Source organism: Lipophrys pholis (assembly GCF_963383615.2).
Source record: "Lipophrys pholis genome assembly, chromosome: 9".
In the NCBI taxonomy this organism is placed as follows: Eukaryota; Metazoa; Chordata; class Actinopteri; order Blenniiformes; family Blenniidae; genus Lipophrys; species Lipophrys pholis.
The window spans coordinates 25221262-25240412 of record NC_137639.1 but is presented as its reverse complement, the minus strand read 5'-3'; the positions used below and the strand labels follow the sequence as shown (position 1 = coordinate 25240412).

At 41.7% G+C, this 19151-nt stretch overlaps 2 protein-coding genes across 3 annotated transcripts; one reads left to right on the top strand and one right to left on the bottom strand.

Moving 5' to 3' along the window:
- The first annotated feature begins 181 nt into the window (after nucleotides 1-181).
- On the top strand, nucleotides 182-10468 carry LOC308114843 (kinesin-like protein KIFC3). Its single transcript, XM_080472058.1, has 20 exons — nucleotides 182-347; nucleotides 585-709; nucleotides 917-1019; nucleotides 1176-1327; nucleotides 1445-1697; nucleotides 4199-4371; nucleotides 4873-4938; nucleotides 5191-5328; nucleotides 5434-5631; nucleotides 6197-6370; nucleotides 6850-6997; nucleotides 7092-7222; nucleotides 7318-7429; nucleotides 7509-7690; nucleotides 7776-7880; nucleotides 7987-8117; nucleotides 8537-8657; nucleotides 8753-8882; nucleotides 9088-9317; nucleotides 9408-10468. The coding sequence occupies exons 2-20, from the start codon at nucleotides 605-607 to the stop codon at nucleotides 9528-9530; spliced, it is 2775 nt and encodes a 924-aa protein (XP_080328184.1). The 5' UTR covers nucleotides 182-347; nucleotides 585-604; the 3' UTR covers nucleotides 9531-10468.
- ccdc12 (coiled-coil domain containing 12) lies at nucleotides 9731-18251 on the bottom strand. Of its 2 annotated transcripts, XR_013935645.1 has the most exons (8): nucleotides 18107-18215; nucleotides 15705-15778; nucleotides 12612-12691; nucleotides 12382-12443; nucleotides 12263-12297; nucleotides 12108-12184; nucleotides 10996-11222; nucleotides 9731-10212 (listed from the first exon to the last, which is right to left on the bottom strand). XR_013935645.1 is itself a non-coding variant. In XM_080472059.1 (7 exons), the coding sequence occupies exons 1-7, from the start codon at nucleotides 18197-18199 to the stop codon at nucleotides 11143-11145; spliced, it is 501 nt and encodes a 166-aa protein (XP_080328185.1). In that variant the 5' UTR covers nucleotides 18200-18251; the 3' UTR covers nucleotides 9775-11142. The 2 variants fall into 2 exon arrangements, 1 of the variants encoding a protein (XP_080328185.1); XM_080472059.1 differs by having other exon boundaries at nucleotides 9775-11222; nucleotides 18107-18251.
- Between the last annotated feature and the right edge of the window lie 900 nt (nucleotides 18252-19151).

Here is a 19151-nt window from a genome sequence, read left to right as displayed (position 1 = left end):
TCTAATTTTTCATTTGCTGGTATCAGCATCACCAGCTGCAATCGGTCTGCATACGTGCCTCTGCCACTTCCATACTGCAGCGGGTCAGGAAAACCTCAGTGAGCATGCTCGCTGCAGATGCAGCCTGTAGATGGAGTGAAGTGGAAAGGAGGAGAAAGGGGAGGAGAGAGAGAGAGAGCAGGAGTCACACAGAAGCAGCTCGCTGTGCTGAGATGCTGTTGCAGCTCTGAGAAGAGGGACTGCACGGCTGGAGTTGACATTGGCGGCACAGATGGAGCGTGACAGTGGAATACAAATGACTCGGTTGTTGGATTGTCATCACCAAAAAGGTGGATACATCCGATAAGGTAAAGAAAATCAAGCTTTTCTACACAAAGGAATGGAGTGAGTAGGAAAAAAAAGGAAAACATATTTAACCTCTGGATGAAATCCTGATGTTGCCAGACCATTGTCATCTGTTTCTCCTGATTTTTCCATTATTCATCATTGTATGTTTTTGTGATATAAAGGCAGTGGAACTGATTTATTTTAGCCAGCACTAAAATATAAAAGGTTTGTGTAATTAGTTCATTTGTCATTTCCAGGGCCTCTTGGACGAGTGGAGATGTATGCCTTCTACTCTCTGTTAGTCTACATCTTCTACACTGTCTTTAAAAAGGAGGAGGAGGGGGAGGAAGGCTTGGAGGGGGCATGCGGAGCTTCCTCAGACGTATGTCTAGCCACCTCATGTCCAGCTTTGTTATTGTGTCCGCTGTCTGAAAAACACAATATGGGAAACATACATGTATTGAGCCACATGCTTATTTATAAAGGATATAAGGGTTGATGTTTCATTGCATGTATGTGTGTGCATGCAATGTGTAAATATTTTGCATGTGTTTTACTGTCAGACTCTCATATATGATGCTGTGCTTAGGCCCAGGAGCCCGGCCATGTTTCCATGGGAACAAGGAGCAGGAGGAGAGATGGCCACACCCCCAAAATGGGAAGGAAAGCTTGTGCTCGCCTTAGTGACTCAAGTGAGACTGCCAACAGCTTCTCAAAGCGTTTTACCACAAAATCAATGCGTAGACAAAAGGTGTTTCATTTAACACCGAAACACTGATGATTGATTGATCTATTGTACACACGCATGTGACTTGATTCTGTGTTTTCTGTGATGTCATGTCATGCAGGCAGCAGCAGTGAAAGTGATGAAGTGAGTGAAAATGACGAGGAAGAACCACCTGACATCCCAGCATGCACTCCTCTGGCGGCCTTCCTGTCCTTCAAGCAGGAGGCTGAGAAGAGGAGAGCCTCCCAAGTCCAGCTGGAAACAACGGCAAAGGTACAACAGAACTGTTATCTCCTTGACCGAACAGGCCACCTGATGCACCATCATATCAGAAGAGTTATATCTGCAGTGTGAGTGAACGGTCTGTGTTTTTATTTCTCTTCTGCACAGTTGGCAGAGTCTCCCCTGGTGGCAGTGATGTCCCACTTGCTGAGTTTTTTGGAGCAGTACTCCCACTTCCAGCAGCTCCAGCAGCAGGCCGACCAGTACCGTGTCCAGCTGAAGAGGCACCGTGTCCAGCACCGCCGCCAGATGAAGGCCCTGCGCGCCTCCTACCGCCAGCGCCTGCGGGACAAGAATAGCATCATCAGCAGCCTAGAGGAGGCCATCAGTCAGCAGCAGACCCCCAGCCCCCTGAGCGAAGGTGAGCAGAAGGAAGGAAGGATGGGGGAGGGGAGAGGAGATTGGAAAAGACATTTCCCATGAGGGCATGTGAGACTGATGAAAAAACTGATAGAGAGGTCAGGGGGCTGTTTGAATAACAACGCACGGGAGAGGAAAGAAGAGAATTGGTAAATTTATGATTTGAGACGACAAAGCGACCAGAATAATCTGATGGATGAAGGCAGGAACGAATAAATAAAGCCACCCTCACATGTTTGTTAAACTAGAACTTAGCAGACGTTAATGCAGTGGTTCTTAAAGTGTTACTGTGTTTTTTGTGGGTATAATGAAGATTAATTAAAATCATAACATATGGTTCACAAGCAGACTATATCATGACGTAACCGATATTTAAAGTGACAAGCCTCCAATTAGGCTTTCATTATCTGTCAATCTAACAATTCCAGTATATGTTAGAATCTGAAAAAATAATCAGAAATCTGGCATTAAACTACCTAAATCTCACTTGGTGTCAGAGCTGCAATGTGGCTGAAGCTCTGCGAGGAGGCATCAGCCTCCCACACTTTGAGAACCTTCAGCCGTATGTACAGGGAATGTTTCAGTTACATTATCCTCTAAAAGTATTCACTTAGCTTTGACAAATTTCCCCAGACCACTGGCTACTCATGTTTCCTCTCAGTTCTCAAACGTGCATTTAATTGGTGGCTCTGAATTTGCCATTGGTGTTAGTGCCTGTCTTCATGTCTTCTAGTACCTGTGATGGACTGCACAGTGTGTACTCGGCTAGAAGATGGATTCATGGAAAAATGGATTATGAGATGATTATTAAAGAAAAAAGAAAGGGTTTTGTTTTGTTTTTGAGGATATCAAGTAATTCAACTTAAAAAAGCTTTTTTTTTTTTTTAATGATCCATTTTTTTCGATAATCTTTTCCAGCTACACTGCTCTTCATTAGAGAATCCGGTCATCGTCAGAAGAACACAATCATTAAACTAAACAGGTCATTTTACACGAGTGACATCACAGAGGCCAGACAAACTGTGCCTGGCTGCGGCTGACCTCACGGCCTCAGATGTTTGTATCTGCTCTGTTTCACATTCAGCCAGATGGTTGTTTTGACCTCAGTGCAGAAGGCCAGACATACCGCTTTCACTTATCTATCTTTGCTCTGCATATGTTATGCTTGTTAACAAGCGCAGGAGGCTGAGATACTGTAGGCAGATTGCTGACCTGAGGCTGACCGATACAGCCTCGGAGAGACGTGTCCATGTGTGTGATAAGATGTGCGATAACCCAAACTAGGTTACGTGCAACCCCATAACAGGCGTGTTAAAGCGAAAGGATGTAATGTGCACTTATCATTTCGTTTCTGTCCAAAAAAAGGCCTGACTGTGTGGTGACAGTATACTTTGGTACATGGATGGTGATTCTGTGACTCTGTGTCATGAATAAAACAGACCTGCGAGTACTGTTTTATTCTCTGCAAATGCACTTACAAGGTCTGGCACATGTTAGGTGGCACGTGTAAACGTGTCGAGCTAAAAATAGCCAAAGGTTCACGTCCCGGCTCTACAGGGCAGTTTGATTTGTTTGTTTGGTGTAACATGCAACAATGTGCAGGTATAAGTGCAGCGTGTCAACCTCTTAGCATGTTGGGCCAAGGTGTGATCTCTCATGCAGTGTTTTTTTTTCTTTTTTCTAAATGAATAGTTTGTGCTCCATTCAGTCGGAATATCCCAAGAATTACACAAAAACAAACATTTTGTTTTCTTAGTTTTCTCAGTTTAGGGAAATGTATTTCTCTGCACCACATGAAGCTGCTGTTTTAAAATGTCCAATGCTTTTTCAGTACCTCTGCAGATGGCAATGACGCGTTTCTCACAATTAGAGTTATGTTAGTGCCACTGATGCACAGCTGTAGCCTCTTTTCTCTCTGTCTCTCTCTCCATTTATATTTTCTATTTTTTTGACACCACTACCTCCCGCCACACTGTTGTGACGCAGCAGACTTGACATTGCACGTTAATTACACTCAGCAAAGCGGCCTGCATTGAAAATCAGATGTGACAGAGCTCAATATATTATTCAGGGGGTGTGAAGTGAATAAAACTTCCTGCGTAGCAATGGAAGATTTTCTTGCATGTTGTAAATCTCGATTCAGACTGCACGTGGGAAGTTGCAGGAACCACACTGAGGTCTTTAAAGTCACCCCTGGGAAGTGAGAGTAAAGATGCATCCATGATCATGTAGAATTTACCAGGAGTACACGGAGGCTGTGGTGTATGCAAGAGCTCTTGAGTGCATATTTAATGTTTATTAATATTAAACTGCAGGCTTTCAGCCACTGCTTAAGAAAACGGTCTTAAATGAAAAGGCCTCATTGAAGAAACAGGCCATTTTAAAGTCAAGGGATATTGGCTGGAGCTATTTCTGGAAGGCTGAGGGTGAATGTGGTCTCATGAACTGAATGTGATTCTAATCAGCATGCTGATGATGACGGTTTTTATTTATGTCCCACAGGTGAGTATAGCAGTGATGCAGAGACCCACGCTGGAGTTCACAGGCTGGTGGAGTCTTTGTATGGCCTGCAGGGCGAGAGGAGTAAACTGAGAGGAGAACTCCGTCTGCTGCACTCACAGCTGGAGCAGAAAGAAAAAGACAGACACTCACGTATTGAAGCCTTCCAGCAGCAGGTAAACTGAAGCAGTGAGTTTATCCAAGCTGTGCCTACTGCAGAGGTCTCACAGCCAACAGGAATCCACCAACAATCAATACTACAACACCTTTGACAGTATCTTGCATCATTACACATTATAAATTAGAATGATATGAAGGATACAGCATCCATATTGCAAACTTTAATCCATTTGACCATAGTACAGCTATAGTTTAAGCTCAAAGACGTGGACAGCAGGTTTAAATTGTGCACAAATTCTTTGGATACTGTAGATCTGATAACTACAAATTGAACATTTTTAATTATTTCACCTTTGTGAATTGAGGGTTTGTACATAAATGGAACATTTTAACCAGCTCATATTAAAACCATCAGAGTTTACATCTGCAATAGTTTTAGAGAAACAGTATAATTTGATAGTGTCATAATTATAACTAATAGAATGAAACGGGTGTTATAAATGTCTGTATGCTATCAAAAAACTTCACCAACAATTGTAACTGTTCCATTGTTACAGATTGATGAACTAAAGAGCTGCATCGAGGAGCGTGAGGAGGAGCTGTCCAGGCTGAGAACAGCCACTGTGAGTCCTGCTAATTATTGATCTGATCATTCATCAAGTCTCTGACAGTTTGTACACCATCAGCAAAGCTGCCACACCTACATCACAAATAGTGCTGTTAAATGCCAAACAGCACTTGGATTATTACCTTAATTATAAGAAACAGTCACTGACAGCTGTGAACGCACGAGGAATCAGAATGGAAAGCTGTTTCTTCTTTTATTCATCTCTCATCGTCATGCTGGAACTCGGCTGTATGTTTGCTTTCCTCAGGGGGCCACAGACTCGGAGAAGCGTGTGCTGTGTCTGTCAGCAGAGAACGAGACTCTGAAACAGAGTCTGAGCATGACGCAAGGCCTCCTGCAGCAGCTCTCAACCATTCCCTCACAGTCCAGCACCATGCTCATCAAGGTGAGAAACACCAGCACAGCTCTCAAAGGGCTTTAGTGAGGGGGGGGGGAGCATTTATAGATGCAGACTTACTAATCTCTGTCATTAATTTGTTTTGTACGCCAGGAAAACGAGAACCTCCGCAGCAGAGTGCAGCAGCTGGAGATGTCTCTGCAGCAGCGCGGTGAGCAGCTGTCACACCTGGAGAGACAGAGTGAGCACAGCGAGTGGAGGCGAGGAGAGGAGCTGAGGAAACGAGAGGACAGAGTGAGAGAGCTGCAGCTGGAGCTGGACAAAGAGAGAGCAAAGGAACCAGAGGTTAAGGTGAATCTCATCTGAACATTCTCCGGACATCGATTTGAACAATGGAGAGGAGCCCATAGTGGGCAATTCCTGAGTAAGATCTTTGGAAACTGAAAAAAAAAAAAAAAAAACCACACACTTCAGTCAGGTAGTTATGTGACGCCCATATGGCTACTTATATCTGATAAAACTATTTCAGACCTCAATGAGATTATCAGAATCTAATCATGCTGTATGTGCGTTACACATTCCTGTCAGTTATCTGAAGCTGGTGCTGTAGTTGGCGGATGAGACACGGATGAGTCAAGGATATTCGTGGCTGTTTTACTGGAAACTGAGGAAATTTGATGTGGAAGAAAATTAATAAATAATGTTTTATTGTCAAATATGTGACATAGATAAATAAATAACTGAGCAACAAGCCCGTAGACCCAAGATTTAAAAATAAATAAATAAATAACTGTGACAATGTGCTGTTTTTTCCATTTCATAGAGGTTTAAACGAAGGAATAATGTGGAATTTGGCTCAGGATACACTTACCGTAACGTTTTGAGTGATTCTAACGTGCTGTACCGTCTCTTCCAGTATGTCACCCAGACTGTGGAGGTGGAATCACCATTGACACTAAAGCAGCTGAGTAAAGCCAAACAGAGAAACGAGCTGTTGTCCCAGAAGCTGTCTGGCCAGAACGAGCGGTGCAAACAGCTGGAGGAACACATCAGAAAGTCCGACGAATACAGCTGTAATCTGCAACACAAGGTGATCAACAGAGCCATTTCAAACATGTCTTTAAATGTACCTATAATTACACAGAGAAACACATTTTTTTACCCCGGCATGAATTCAATTATTTAAATACTTTTTTATGAGAGATGATGTTTGAGTCTGAAAATTAAGTTATAATATTACCTTTTATAGGCTTTGACAATAACACTCCACATTAATCGTGAATTTCCATCATGATGCGAATCATGACTGCTGTCTGCCTGCGAGTGAGAATATAAAAATCTGGCAACAAGCGGTATATGTTTTCCTTCCGCTGAAGGATAAATGGGCCACAGCATGTCTGGAGAACACATGATCAAAAGGGATAAAATGAAAGACGGAACTTCCCCTTTGCTTCTGCAAATTCACAGACCAGCTTCTCTGACAGATGAACTAATTACAGAGCTGAGCCTTCACAGATTGAAACAGTCGGGCTGACACACTGACAAATTGCTGCGCTGAACCTTTTATAGATCGCAGCGTATGAGCGAGAGATCAGCAAGCTGAGAGAAGAGCTGTTGAAGGAGATCGGCCACTTGGAGGAGAGGAAGGAAGAGGCTGTGAAGGCGGCTGCCAACTGTTCTGCAGAACACTTCCAGAACCTGCAGGAACAGTTCCTCGGTGAGTGACACTGGCTCAACCAACCTGAAAAGTTCATAAATTACAGTAAATGGTAACTTAAGTGGGGGGGTGGATGATTTTTTCTTTTCATCAGGCCTGCAAAAACGCCTCACTGCACTGCCTCCGACTTTACGCTGCATGAAGACAGACTACGCCAGTCTCAGGAGCCAGGTTCGAAACTTCTCCGATTTCTATGGAGCGGCAATCAGCGAGGCCAAAAAGCAGGTATGCATGGTGACGTCGCAGCAGGTCATGAATTTTGTGATAGAGGAAAGAGAAATAGATGAAAGAACCTTCTTTCGTCATCTTTTGTTTTGCAGGTTTCAGCGGCGATTAGTGAGATGTCTGAGGCCAACAAAGACCTTCTGGAGAAGTACAGGAAAGAGGTCGCACTGCGCAGGAAGTACCACGAGCAGCTGGTGGAGCTTAAAGGTATCAGAAAGAATATAAAAGAAACAAAAATGCCTTTGAACTGGCCACTGACTGAGTGAGTCCCCCTGTGTGTTTTCAGGCAACATCCGTGTGCTGTGTCGCGTGAAGCCCGTGCTGAAGGAAGACCAGCATGAGGAGGGACAGTCCGTGGTGGTGACCACAGACCCCCACAACGAGTCCTCCCTCTCCGTGCTGAGCAAAGGGAAAGGTCGCATCTTCGAGATGGACAAAGTGTTCCAGCCTCAGGCCACACAGGAGGAGGTAGTGAAGAGGAAGCCGAGTCCCCAGAGGACATAATGCTGTAACGGGACTGTGACGTGACGAACCCTTCGTTTGCTTTCATCAGGTCTTTCAGGAGATCGAACCTCTTGTCACGTCCTGCATCGACGGCTACCACGTCTGCATATTTGCTTATGGACAGACGGGCTCCGGAAAAACGTACACCATGGAGGTACACACACGAGTATTTTACTGAACCAAAAGTGAAGTGATATGAGATGCAAACATTATTACTTTTATTACTATTATTATTACTATTATTATTATTTGATGTGCAGGGAAGTCTGGAAAACCCCGGAATCAACAAGCGAGCCCTGAAATATCTCTTTGGGGAGATCGAGGAGAGAAAAGACATGTGGTCTTATGCCGTCACGGTCAGCTCTGTGGAGATCTACAATGAGGTGCTAAGGTACAGCGTTCTCCCTTTAGTTAATCTTTTATCAATTATGGCGCCTTATTTACATGTTCTGAGTGGAATAGAAGTCAGATGTCCTTTGCCACTATACTTAAGTTGACACAGTATTACTTTTGCTTTAACGTCACAACGCAGTCAAGGGCAGACTATAAACTAAATGTCATGTCTGTGACACAGTGACGACATGACTAGAGGAAACATTCACAACAGAGCAAACTGGAGCATCAAGACTATCTCCTTCCAATTTTAGAAAAATGTTGGAAGTTCTAGCCTCAAAAAATGTTTTTCAAAGGAATCTTTTCCCTTTCACTTCATTCGCTGCATTTCTGGTAATTTACTTGTTAAAATTTGTCTTTAATGACAACGTCTTTATATTTCAGTTAACGTGAGTAACGTGTGTACCTGGTTTTCAGAGACCTGCTGAGTAAAGACGGAGAGAAACTGGACATAAAGATCAATCCAGACGGGACGGGGCAGCTGCATGTGCCAGGGCTCAGGGTCATCGAGGTCAAGAGCTTTCAGCACATGAAGAAGGTAATAGCCTTATTTAAACATGGTATTTAAGGAATTTCAACTTGGAAAAAACTCCTATAATAATAATAATCTTCACCGTCTTGCTGTTAATTCAGATTTTAGCCACAGCTCGAAGGAACAGGATCACTTTCGGCACACAGATGAACCAGCACAGCTCTCGCTCCCACGCTCTACTGTGTGTCACCGTTCAGGGCACCGACCTCGCCACAGGCTCAAAAACCACCGGTCAGTTGCTCATTCTTTTTTCTTTCTTTCAGGAGGAACTGTGTCTTAAGGGCTTGTATGAAATACCTCATGTAAACTAAAATAGCTACAAGCAATTTAAAATAAATTTCCACCTGAGGACAGTGTGAGCAAAGGTTATGAGAGAGAGAGCGACATGTCAGAGCGACATCTATCTCCGGTGCTGAGTTCAGTCGTATCCCCTCAGGCAAGTTGAACCTGGTGGACCTGGCCGGCTCAGAGAGGGTGTGGAAGTCTGGCGCTGAGGGAGAGAGGCTTAAAGAGGCCCAGAATATAAACCGCTCCTTGCTGGCACTCGGAGACGTGATTCAGGGGCTTCGGGTTCGACAGACTCACATCCCCTTCAGGAACTCCCGCCTTACGTACTTACTGCAAGACTCCCTGGGAAAAGGCAGCAAGACTGTCATGGTGGTGCAGGTGAGATCACTGCTTTTAACTTTTAACTCCCAGGAGATGGAGATGTCGGTCTGTATTCTCACCCACGTCACTGAAATTGCTCTGTTACAGATCTCTGCTCTGGAGAGTAATGTGGGAGAGACGCTGTGCTCTCTGAAGTTCGCTCAGAGGGTATGCAAAGTGGAGCTGGGTCCTGCAGCCAGGAAGATTGAATCCGGAGGACAGTGTGATTGAATCAGATTATCGCTTTTGCGACAGCGCCAAAAAAATCAGCAGCAATTCAGCTCAAGGGCTAAATCTTTGGAGGCCTGTGCAGCACCTAAATGCAAAAGTACAGAGGGTGATGGCCTCCTATTTGCCATTTCCCACTTCTATTAAGTGGCAACCCTTTATTATTAAGATGATTTGCATGAACAACTATTTACTCTTCCAATCCGAGTGCCAAGACACCCTTTGGTCCAAGATTTGATGCTTCCTTGAACCGCAGCAGCCATTTTATTTTTGGTTTAACACAAAAATCCAGGATATATCACATCCTCAGTGATCATCACAAGTCCAGCGCACTTTCAGTGCTGCAACATCAACTCTTCACTTCATGCAGTATTTATCATCCTGCTATTAACGTCTGTAGTTTGTGAGCTTCATCGCCAACGTGGTATATTTTCAAAGGTTTGTAGTGTGTAGAAGAATAAGCTCTTGTATCAGAAGTATGAGGTATTTATCATATCATTGACACTTGTGTCACATATTTGTGTAGTTCTGGATTTCAGAAGAGGAGTGACGAAATCCCCCATTAGAGCCTTGATGATTTGCCTTTAGAGAAAAGAAAAAAAAAAAGGAAAGCTGATGGGAGTCTGCAGGTGGCCTTGAGTGTGAGGAACTGTGCAATATCCTCTGGGGGAGAAGAGTATTGGGCCTGTTTGGAGAGAAGATGCACTTTATTGAGAAAGAAAAGGAGCGTTTCAGTTTCAGGTGCTTGCGATAGTTATCACTTGTGAATGTCAAACCAAATGCAGCTTATCGTCCATATTTTCATGTTCCTACATCCATCACCAACTGAATCAATATTAACCTTGGGTTCATATGTAGCATAACATTATAGCCGTAATAACTTACATACGTGCATAGGGGTCACTTATTGATAGTCAATTTTCTGAATAAATATACATTTTAAAAAGTTTTGTCTCACTGGTTACTCTGTTATCCCTTTGAATTGACATGGATGACATCACATATGAAATGTTGATACACATTGTTGAGAGATGAGTACTTTAGAGATGTTTTCCCTTTTTCCTTCCTACTTTTAGCAGATCTGCAACAAGTTAATGTAAACTTCCCTCAAGAGATTTGGGTTTACATTCATGCGATAGCATCACACCTGAGGGGTTGGACATGGGCAGCTGCTTGCTTAATTCAGTGTTTTTGATCATTTCAACTTATTTGCTACCATGTGATTGGTTGGTTTGATATTTGTCAATGATTAGTTGATCTGGTGTATCTAATGTTGTGGCAAGTGAATGTGCACCAGTAATAATGTGAACGTGCATACTAGTAATAACATGTAATCACAGGTAAACAAGGCTTTTCCAAAAATTTTTTTTTTTTACTTATTATATAGAAAATACAAAAAAATACCACTGATACATTAACAATGCATCTTGATAAGCCACATATACAGAATGTACCATTACGAACTCACATGTAATAATACAACGACTCAAATGGCGGGCCGACAGGAAACATGACTTCACTCCTTGTACAATGAAAGTTGCCTCCTCGGTATTCACAACACAGACGTGTCCCAGCGAACCGAGTCGATCCCAGTTTAGTTTCCTTTTTGTCACAGTCAGTCTGAGTCGTCCTCCTCGGCTCCTACCGTTGCCACCGCTCCCGCCAACTCCTCCTCTCTGCCTCGCAGACGATCGCCTGTTCCGACACAAAGACAATCACAGTCAACCTGATCCTCTTGTCACTGCTGCCTTCATCCACGAGCTCCAGTGGCCAACAAAGGAAGCTCACTCTCAGGTTAATTGGAATTTTAAAAAAAAGAAAGAAGTAGCTATAATGCTTTCTGAATGTGCACATTCTAAAATCAAACTGAAGAATATTGCTGCTACTCTTGTTTACATGGAAACTATTGTGTGTGATATAACAACTAAATCGTCCTCACTCGTCACTTCTTAGTACACAGGTCAATGAGGTGAAAGGTTGAAAAGTGGAAACAATTAATTATTGTAATAAAAAATTTTTTTAGGACTGACTTTTATTGTAATGGAGACAAATTAAAAATGTGAAATAAAATTTACCCCAAAAAAAAATCAAAGGTATATATGACAGTCATAGACTATATAGGATCAGATATTTCAAATTAAAAGCAGTTAAGTTTTAGTTTAGTTCAGGTTAAAGTTAAGCTCTTTATTGCCCATGAATTACAGCTATTACTGAAAATATCTCAACAACATTACTGGTGAGACTTTCTCTGTAAGTAGCTCATTGTCCAAGACTGAAAATCTGTGGTCAAAAACATTTTGAAAGATTGCTTATCGCTTAAAAAAAAAAGAAAAACAGTAGGAAACACCTCTAATGGTGCAACCTGTTTTGTGCTCAGCAGAAACTTCGTGCCTATTTTTAGAATGTGGATCAAATACAAGTGGAGGAATCACTGATGTTATCAGACGGCTTCGAGCCTCCACTGAGTCTGGAAGTCACAAAGCAATTAGCCCAGTAATTCGTGACAGGCTGAGGCACAGTTATCTGTGTGGCATCATAAAAACTGACAGAAAAGACGAAAAAAGGAGGGGAAATACTGACGAATGAGCTCAGCGATGGCTCTCTGTGTTCTCCTCTCCAACTTCTCCAGCTTCTTTGCCACATCACGCTTCAAATCCCTAAAATACAAAAAACGACCACACAGTCAGACACTAAACGGCTGAATGTTTTGTGTGTTATTGTGCCAATATCCTTACCAGTCTGGTTTTCTCGGGGCAAGGTTAGCCAAATCCTGCAGGAGAAGAGAGCTTATGAATGAAGCAACAAAAGACGGTTGAATACGAGACATTTTGTTGAGATGAAGAGGATTCCTCACCACTTCTTCAATGATGGGCTCTGGATTGGCTGCCTCTAACTGGTCCTTTACTTTATCTTCCACTGCAGATAACATTATGCAAAAGTTATATGATAACAGGAGTGTGTGGTGACATCTCAGGGCAGGCTACCCAACAATAAACTTCTGAGATCAATGTAATTATAGCATTAGAACTCAAATGGTCAGCGTTAATGATTTCCTGAAGCGGGTTTATAATGAGGAGTTCTTACCTGATGCAGGTTTGGCTTTGGGCACCTGTCTCTCCTTCAGCTCTTCATCCTCTGGAGTGTAATTCCTCAGTTTTAGCTCTCTGGGAAATGGAGATCAAAGGTAACCCAAGTTCACTTTCGGTCAAGTGAAAAAGAAATGCTTCAGTCATGCCACAACGCTCCTCGTTTCTGTGTCCACCACTCTCACAGTCCAGGAGGTGGCACTGTAAGCGAACACATCCCACTGGAATTTTTGTCGCTCATAAAAGACCATCTGCAATCCCAACACAGCTGCACGTCTAATGTGTAAAGGAGGTCGGGTATAATGTCCCCCTTGATTCCCACGAACACGTCTGATTAACATGTTCCACCTGCTCCTGGACACAGACTTAAGGGGCGCAGCAAACAGCCCGGGAATGCTTCCCTTGATGCTGAATTACAAAGTCTTTCACCACATCTCCACACAGAGGAATTCCAGGCGAGCTTAGCCGACGTCTCTGTAGATTAAACAGACGAGTCCACAGTCCGAGGTGAACTATTGTCAGTGCGGGCACAGACTGAGACGGTTATCGGCTGTCCTGAGCTTTACACGGATTTGTGATGAACCTCGAGAGGGTACACTCTGATACATTCATCACACCGCTGCTGCCAACAGACAGACCACTGCCTTGTATGGGTGCGGGCAGGAATGCTGGTCATGTTCTGCAGTTGGCTTCTGCAGTCTAGTTCACACATCTCTCTTTTCTCCTGCCCTCAGATCAGATCTCGAAGAGTCTGTTTCAGACAGTCAACTGCAATGTTTTCTCTATCTCATTATTATAGCTTACAGAAAAAAACCTGCCCACCTGATTCCAAAAGGATCTGATGGATGTGTGAAATGTAAATAAGCCTGAATAAAATGATTTGCAATTCTTATGAGCCAAAATTTTACTTGCATGATGACAAAGACAGAATATCAGAACATTTAGGAAAAATCTGATTGAAACAAATGAGCTTATCTGGAAGGAAATATAATTTATTGAGCACCTATTAGAACACTGACACAGCGATAAAAGTAATATTGAATGTTTTCATAAATAAAAGAAGCCTTCTCGTATAAATGTTGAGTAACCAGAAGGCCTTAACTACAGACAAGAAGGACAGCATCAATTGTAATGAAATCTAATTGAATGCAATCATGTCTGAGGTTTCCTGGGGGTTTTATGGGGCTCGCCACATGAGGGCAACAGCCCCAGTTTGAGTTCAACCAAAGATGGTAATTGTCTGTAATTTCTTCAGTCTCCCACTTTATTTTCCGACAGCTCTCTGCAAATCTGTAAGAAGCAAAACTAAACGTAAAACTGCAGTCTGGATTACAATGTTTGGACATTTTGGTTGATGTATAATACTGAAGGGAACGTTGGAGAGCATCCAACCTGTGCCAGCGTCATCTATTCAGTGTCTAAAATCAATTTCATTCTAACCTCCGGTCTAATGAAGGTGGCAGGGGAAAATACAGATAAGAAAAGCCTCAGAGAAATGGGACAAGGAGCTATTTTGAGCCTTCACATTCAATAAGGTTTGGAATACAGGAAAAGTTGAGGTAACCATACAAATTGAGACGAGTAATATGAATAAATACTGTAGCTTCCAGCTTGAAAGATTGCGAATGAAGTAGTGATAGCAGGAACAATAAATTATCTTATTGAAAAATATATAGAAGTCTCCTGGGTACATTAAAATCAAACTTAAGTCTGAAAATGTTCAAATTTAAACATAATCCAGACGGACACAGAAATGAAGTCTAAAGTGGGAGAACAAAACGGGCTCTGTGTGAAGCTCTTGTTCCTTCTGTCTCTGAGTTTTATGCTCCCAAACCGTCGGAGCATGTTTACACATTTCCACTTCAAGCACAACGTGGCATCAAAGGGAGCTTGTGATAAATCCAGAGCGCCGACACAAGTGGCCGATTCAAAATGTTTACAGGGAACTGTGTGAGAAGGAACTGCACAGGGCTTAAATGTTTATACAGATGGAGCTAAATGTCAGACGCACCGCTGTAAAACTAACCCTCAGTTCAAACTACCGTCTGTGCTTCTTACAAAAACATGCTACCAACCCGACTCACCAACATAAAACTATGATACCATGAACGTGTTGTAAGAAATCAGAATTTGCATCCTTATCTGTTCATCTTAAAAATATAACAAGAGCTCAAGAACAGCTTCAAAGTACAAGCGACTGAGTAGTTGACGGGGTGTTGATTTTGTCACGATATCAGGTGACACAGTAAGTACAGCGAAAATCAACAGGAAAAAAAAATAAAAAATACAAGCACTGAAGTAGAATATGTTAATGTCTTTGTGCTCTTTCTCTTGCTCAAACTTTACACCAGCTTCACTTCGCCAAATTTGTAGACAAGCAGAATTTATCCCAGTAGTCAGTATTTTGTGATATGCACATGCTGATTAACTCAAGATATACTGTGCAGCCCGAGTTTTAAACAGGAAAAAGAAAGCCCGGCGTAAATATTTAAGTGGATTTGTTCTTCAATGCCTTTGTTTGGCAATATGATCTCTGAAACTTTGAAACCAAACACAAGATACATTAAACACTGACATACTGCTACACACAGGTGTTATGACTTGACAAAGTACATTAAAATAAGACCACTATCCTCCATTACAGAGAATTTTCTAATTATTCCTCCAACCCGGCCTGCAACTCTTCCTATTCTCATGGAAGAGATCAGTCCTGTTGGACTGGAGGAAATACATGGACACTCCCTTGGTGCCGTCACTGCAGTCATTAAATATAAACAATGGAAAAAAGATGCAGTAGGACAGGAAAGATGGCTGCTCCTTTCTAGCAGCTAACACAAAGTTGAGTACACTACAGGATATTTGAGCAGCTAATAGCATGGAGCTGTGATCCGGCCCAGTGTCAACACTGCGTCTCACAACCTGGACCGAGAGGAGCAGCGGTGTTTACATGAAGGGCAGCTAAAGGCTCAGATGATGCACTGTGGCCTCGGGTCCGTTTGTGGGGTGTTAAGAGCCTCAGCTGAGACGCTGAGCAATAAGTGAGGAAATCATGTGAACATTTTCTTCTTTTTTAAAAAAGGACTGAACCAACCTGTGCTTCTCTTCAGGCGGCTCTTCCACTGTGGCTCTTTTGTTTTCTGGCTCTCCGTCACTCTGTTCTCGCCCCTGTAAAATATCCTCAGTTTACAAAAAGAAAGCCGTACAAAGTATTCTGCCATTAAAAATCTCATAAAATCAAATTAAAATAGAAAAAGCTTTTATCCTTTTTCTACTCGCTCAAATAAAGCCTGACAAAGGAGGGGTATACCAGGCTCATATTTGCACAGAAAATAAAAAATATTGGTCTATTGTCTCCTATAATCATATTTCTGATTCATTTACTCATTCCCACATTCTCATGTAAGATGGGCCTGATAAATTAAGAAAATATTAAGCATAGTTTTTATCTGTCGCTAGAAACATCAGTAATAATCAAAGAACTAAATGACACTGCAATCAGACTGTGATTTGCACGAACACTGCAGGAAACTACAGAGGAAAAATAGACTCAAGTAGAATTGCAGAAATCCACCCACAAAAAAAAACCCAAAAACAAAACAAAACATTATTGAACCCAAGTGAGGAGCCGTAACAAAGAAAATCAAACCACTCCCAACGAGCACTTTCCTGAAGAGGCTTCCTGTCTACCTGCTAGAACAATTCAGGGTATTGACTCATTCCTGAAGTGCAGCACAATAGGAAAACAGCTGCAGACCTCAACAATGTCAACAACCGTTTATCAAAAACTGCTCACAAAGTTAGTGTGCCTCCGTTGGACAGTGTCTCGGTGAAACACGTTCTGATCTCACGACCAAAACAGTGGCTCGCTCATTGAAATGGTTTTCCTGTGGTCAGAGGGCTTTAGATCAAGAATTGAAAGGCCGTCACAATGAGGCAGAATGCTGTGATGTTTCAGGGAACAGTCCTACTGTGCTGAAAGTGTAATGAAAAGGCCAGATGAAGTGTTCAAACAGTTGTGCTGTCATTACAAGTGAGTGCCAGATTAATTCTGATGATAAATTATACAGTCTGTAGGACCGCTCCCTTCTTTTACAGAGGTCACAACAGGGAGTCAACGTAACATGCACCAAACACTTAATTAGACTCCCTTCCTACAGAAAACACTTTACTGAAGGCGCTGCCAAATATTACAGTTCTCAGTTGTACATTAGTTTGTATATTTGGTTTTTGTTTGTTTAAACAGACTAAAATGGTTTTTGTGTGCATGTTTATTACATTTAAGGTGATTTAATGCATGATCACTATCCTTGTTTAGAGAAAGTGCCATTCAAACTGTGCTTTTTACTTGTTGCAGAGCAAAAACGCTACACTTTATGTTTAAAAAAACAGCTTTTATCATTTGGAAACCAATTGATAAATCTATACATTCATAAAATCCATAGAATCTAAATGTGCTTCATATATCCATCTTTCAAGGATTTCAACACAAACTGGTAAAAACAAGCCTGAGTGAGAGTGACTGACTGTAACCCGCTTTGCTGTTTAAAACTGCATTACTTCATTGACATTGACGCTTACTTTTTCAGTCGTGGCCTAGACCTCATTGAAGCAACCTTGTAACTAGAAGGTTACTGATTCAGATCTCTATTCAGTGAGGAAAGTGCTTGTCCCCTAATCGCTGTCAGCCCCTTGAGCGAGGCTCCTTAACTCCAGTATGCCAGCAGCTCTTTTGGGATGGTTTGAATGCAAAGGACAAAAATACTACTGTGCCCATTTGGTAAAGGAATTTTATTTCCCATCATTTCTTGTAGAATCCTAAAAGACAAGAATAATTGAAAATCCAGCTACTTTGGAACATTTGAACTTGTTTTTTTTGGTCAATGATAAATTCTCATATACAGGTACACTCATTTCAGAAAGTCAAACCCATATATGATATAGGCTCATGACAGAGTGAAATATTTCAAGCATTCTTGAAATGTTGATGATTATGGCTTACAGATAGTGAAAATCCAAAATTCAGTGTCTCAGAAAATTACATAAGATCAGGAAGAAGAAAAAAAGGATATTTTAAACAAAAATACTTGGTTGGGCACACAACAAGTTGTATTGGTTGATTGCTGTCACAATGCTTTAGGTGTGTGTGTGTGTGTGTGTGTGTGTGTATTATTTAGAAAAGTGTAGGGCAGTAACTTGGTACATGTAACTTGGGAGTCATCAATGATGAGTTGTGTAGACCAGCATAGTCACAATGAATGAAATATAGTTTAGAAACACAGTGGCACACACACAAACAATATAAACACACCGAAAACAACCAGCAAACCCAAAAGTTGAAGTTAAAATGTTAGATGTGCTAAAATGTGGGGAGCCATGCTCACGCTAGCTCCAAGCTAAAGGCGGCTAACGCTGTCTTACTCGCGCAAAGGACGCGTTTAATATAGGTTGAGTTAAATTAATCACAAACTAAGACATTTTAGAGAAGATACTTACATGTAGCTGTTTCTCTCGTAAGGCTTTGAGCCTCTCTTTCCTTTTCAGGGCCTGCTCTTGGAGGGAAACGACACTTTTCTCCATGTTTACCATCACTCGATTCTCTCTGACATCCTTTAACCAGCCTCAGGACGTGAACTCGTCCACCGAGCACATCGATCGGCCTGTTGCTTTACTACGTGACTTTAGTTTATGCTTTCTTCACATATTTAGACGGAAATGACCTTAACAAGATATTAATTTGAAATATATTTATTTATAATTTATCAAAATCATAACAGTTCCCCTAAAATAATTCAAACACACAAAAAAAGTTCGATGTCTGTGCTGATTGGGATGTGTGAGCTAAATCATTGAGTTGGTTTAACTTTCAATGACCTATAAACTATTTCTGGAAAGTATTTTTGTTTCAAACCTACATGCTGATTATGAAAAAGCCTATGCATTAATGTAAATGCAGATCACACTGACTGATGTCCCCCCTGTTGATGGTCACAGTGCCTGGAGTCCTGGTGAGGAATGTAGGCCATTGCCATGGAAATACAGCCTCACTATGTCCACCCTACTAATGATCAGTGTGTGTGACTGACAACCTTGTCATGTTAAGAATGACACCAAGATGATGATCGTAAAACTAGAAGGATAACACCTACTAATCAACAGCGTAATCAAATGATAAAGCACTTTTTTAATGTTTCTTATTTTCCAGGTTGATTGCACTTAATATCTCCTATAACAGCATTTGAAAGCATTGTAAACATGGAGACCTGTATAATGTGGTGCATTAGTATGAAGGGAATCATTACAAGTAACAGAGCTACACCCATATTTTTCCTTTAAAATACATTTAATTAAGGATAATACAACTCACATAACTTGTTATTCAAGATAACAAAATCTTTCTGATAAAACTGGGTTATTTATTATGTGTGGTGTTTTGTAATAAAAAAAAAACTGCTGTACAGCCAATTATTTGTACCCTGATGCTTGCTATAAAGTTGTACATTTCCCCCAAAACATTTCTTATGAAAAAGATAAGTTGATG

Excerpts from the sequence above, each read along its gene's own strand:
- LOC308114843 (XM_080472058.1), top strand. The coding sequence starts at position 605 with ATGTATGCCTTCTACTCTCTGTTAGTCTACATCTTCTACACTGTCTTT. Across the intron at positions 7,430-7,508 it reads GCAGCTGGTGGAGCTTAAAG|GCAACATCCGTGTGCTGTGT; the intron begins GTATCAGAAAGA and ends GTGTGTTTTCAG. Across the intron at positions 7,881-7,986 it reads GAAAAACGTACACCATGGAG|GGAAGTCTGGAAAACCCCGG; the intron begins GTACACACACGA and ends TTTGATGTGCAG.
- ccdc12 (XM_080472059.1), bottom strand. The coding sequence starts at position 18,199 with ATGGTAAACATGGAGAAAAGTGTCGTTTCCCTCCAAGAGCAGGCCCTG. Across the intron at positions 15,779-18,106 it reads TACGAGAGAAACAGCTACAT|GGGCGAGAACAGAGTGACGG; the intron begins GTAAGTATCTTC and ends GATATTTTACAG. Across the intron at positions 12,298-12,381 it reads AGCCCATCATTGAAGAAGTG|GATTTGGCTAACCTTGCCCC; the intron begins GTGAGGAATCCT and ends CTTCTCCTGCAG.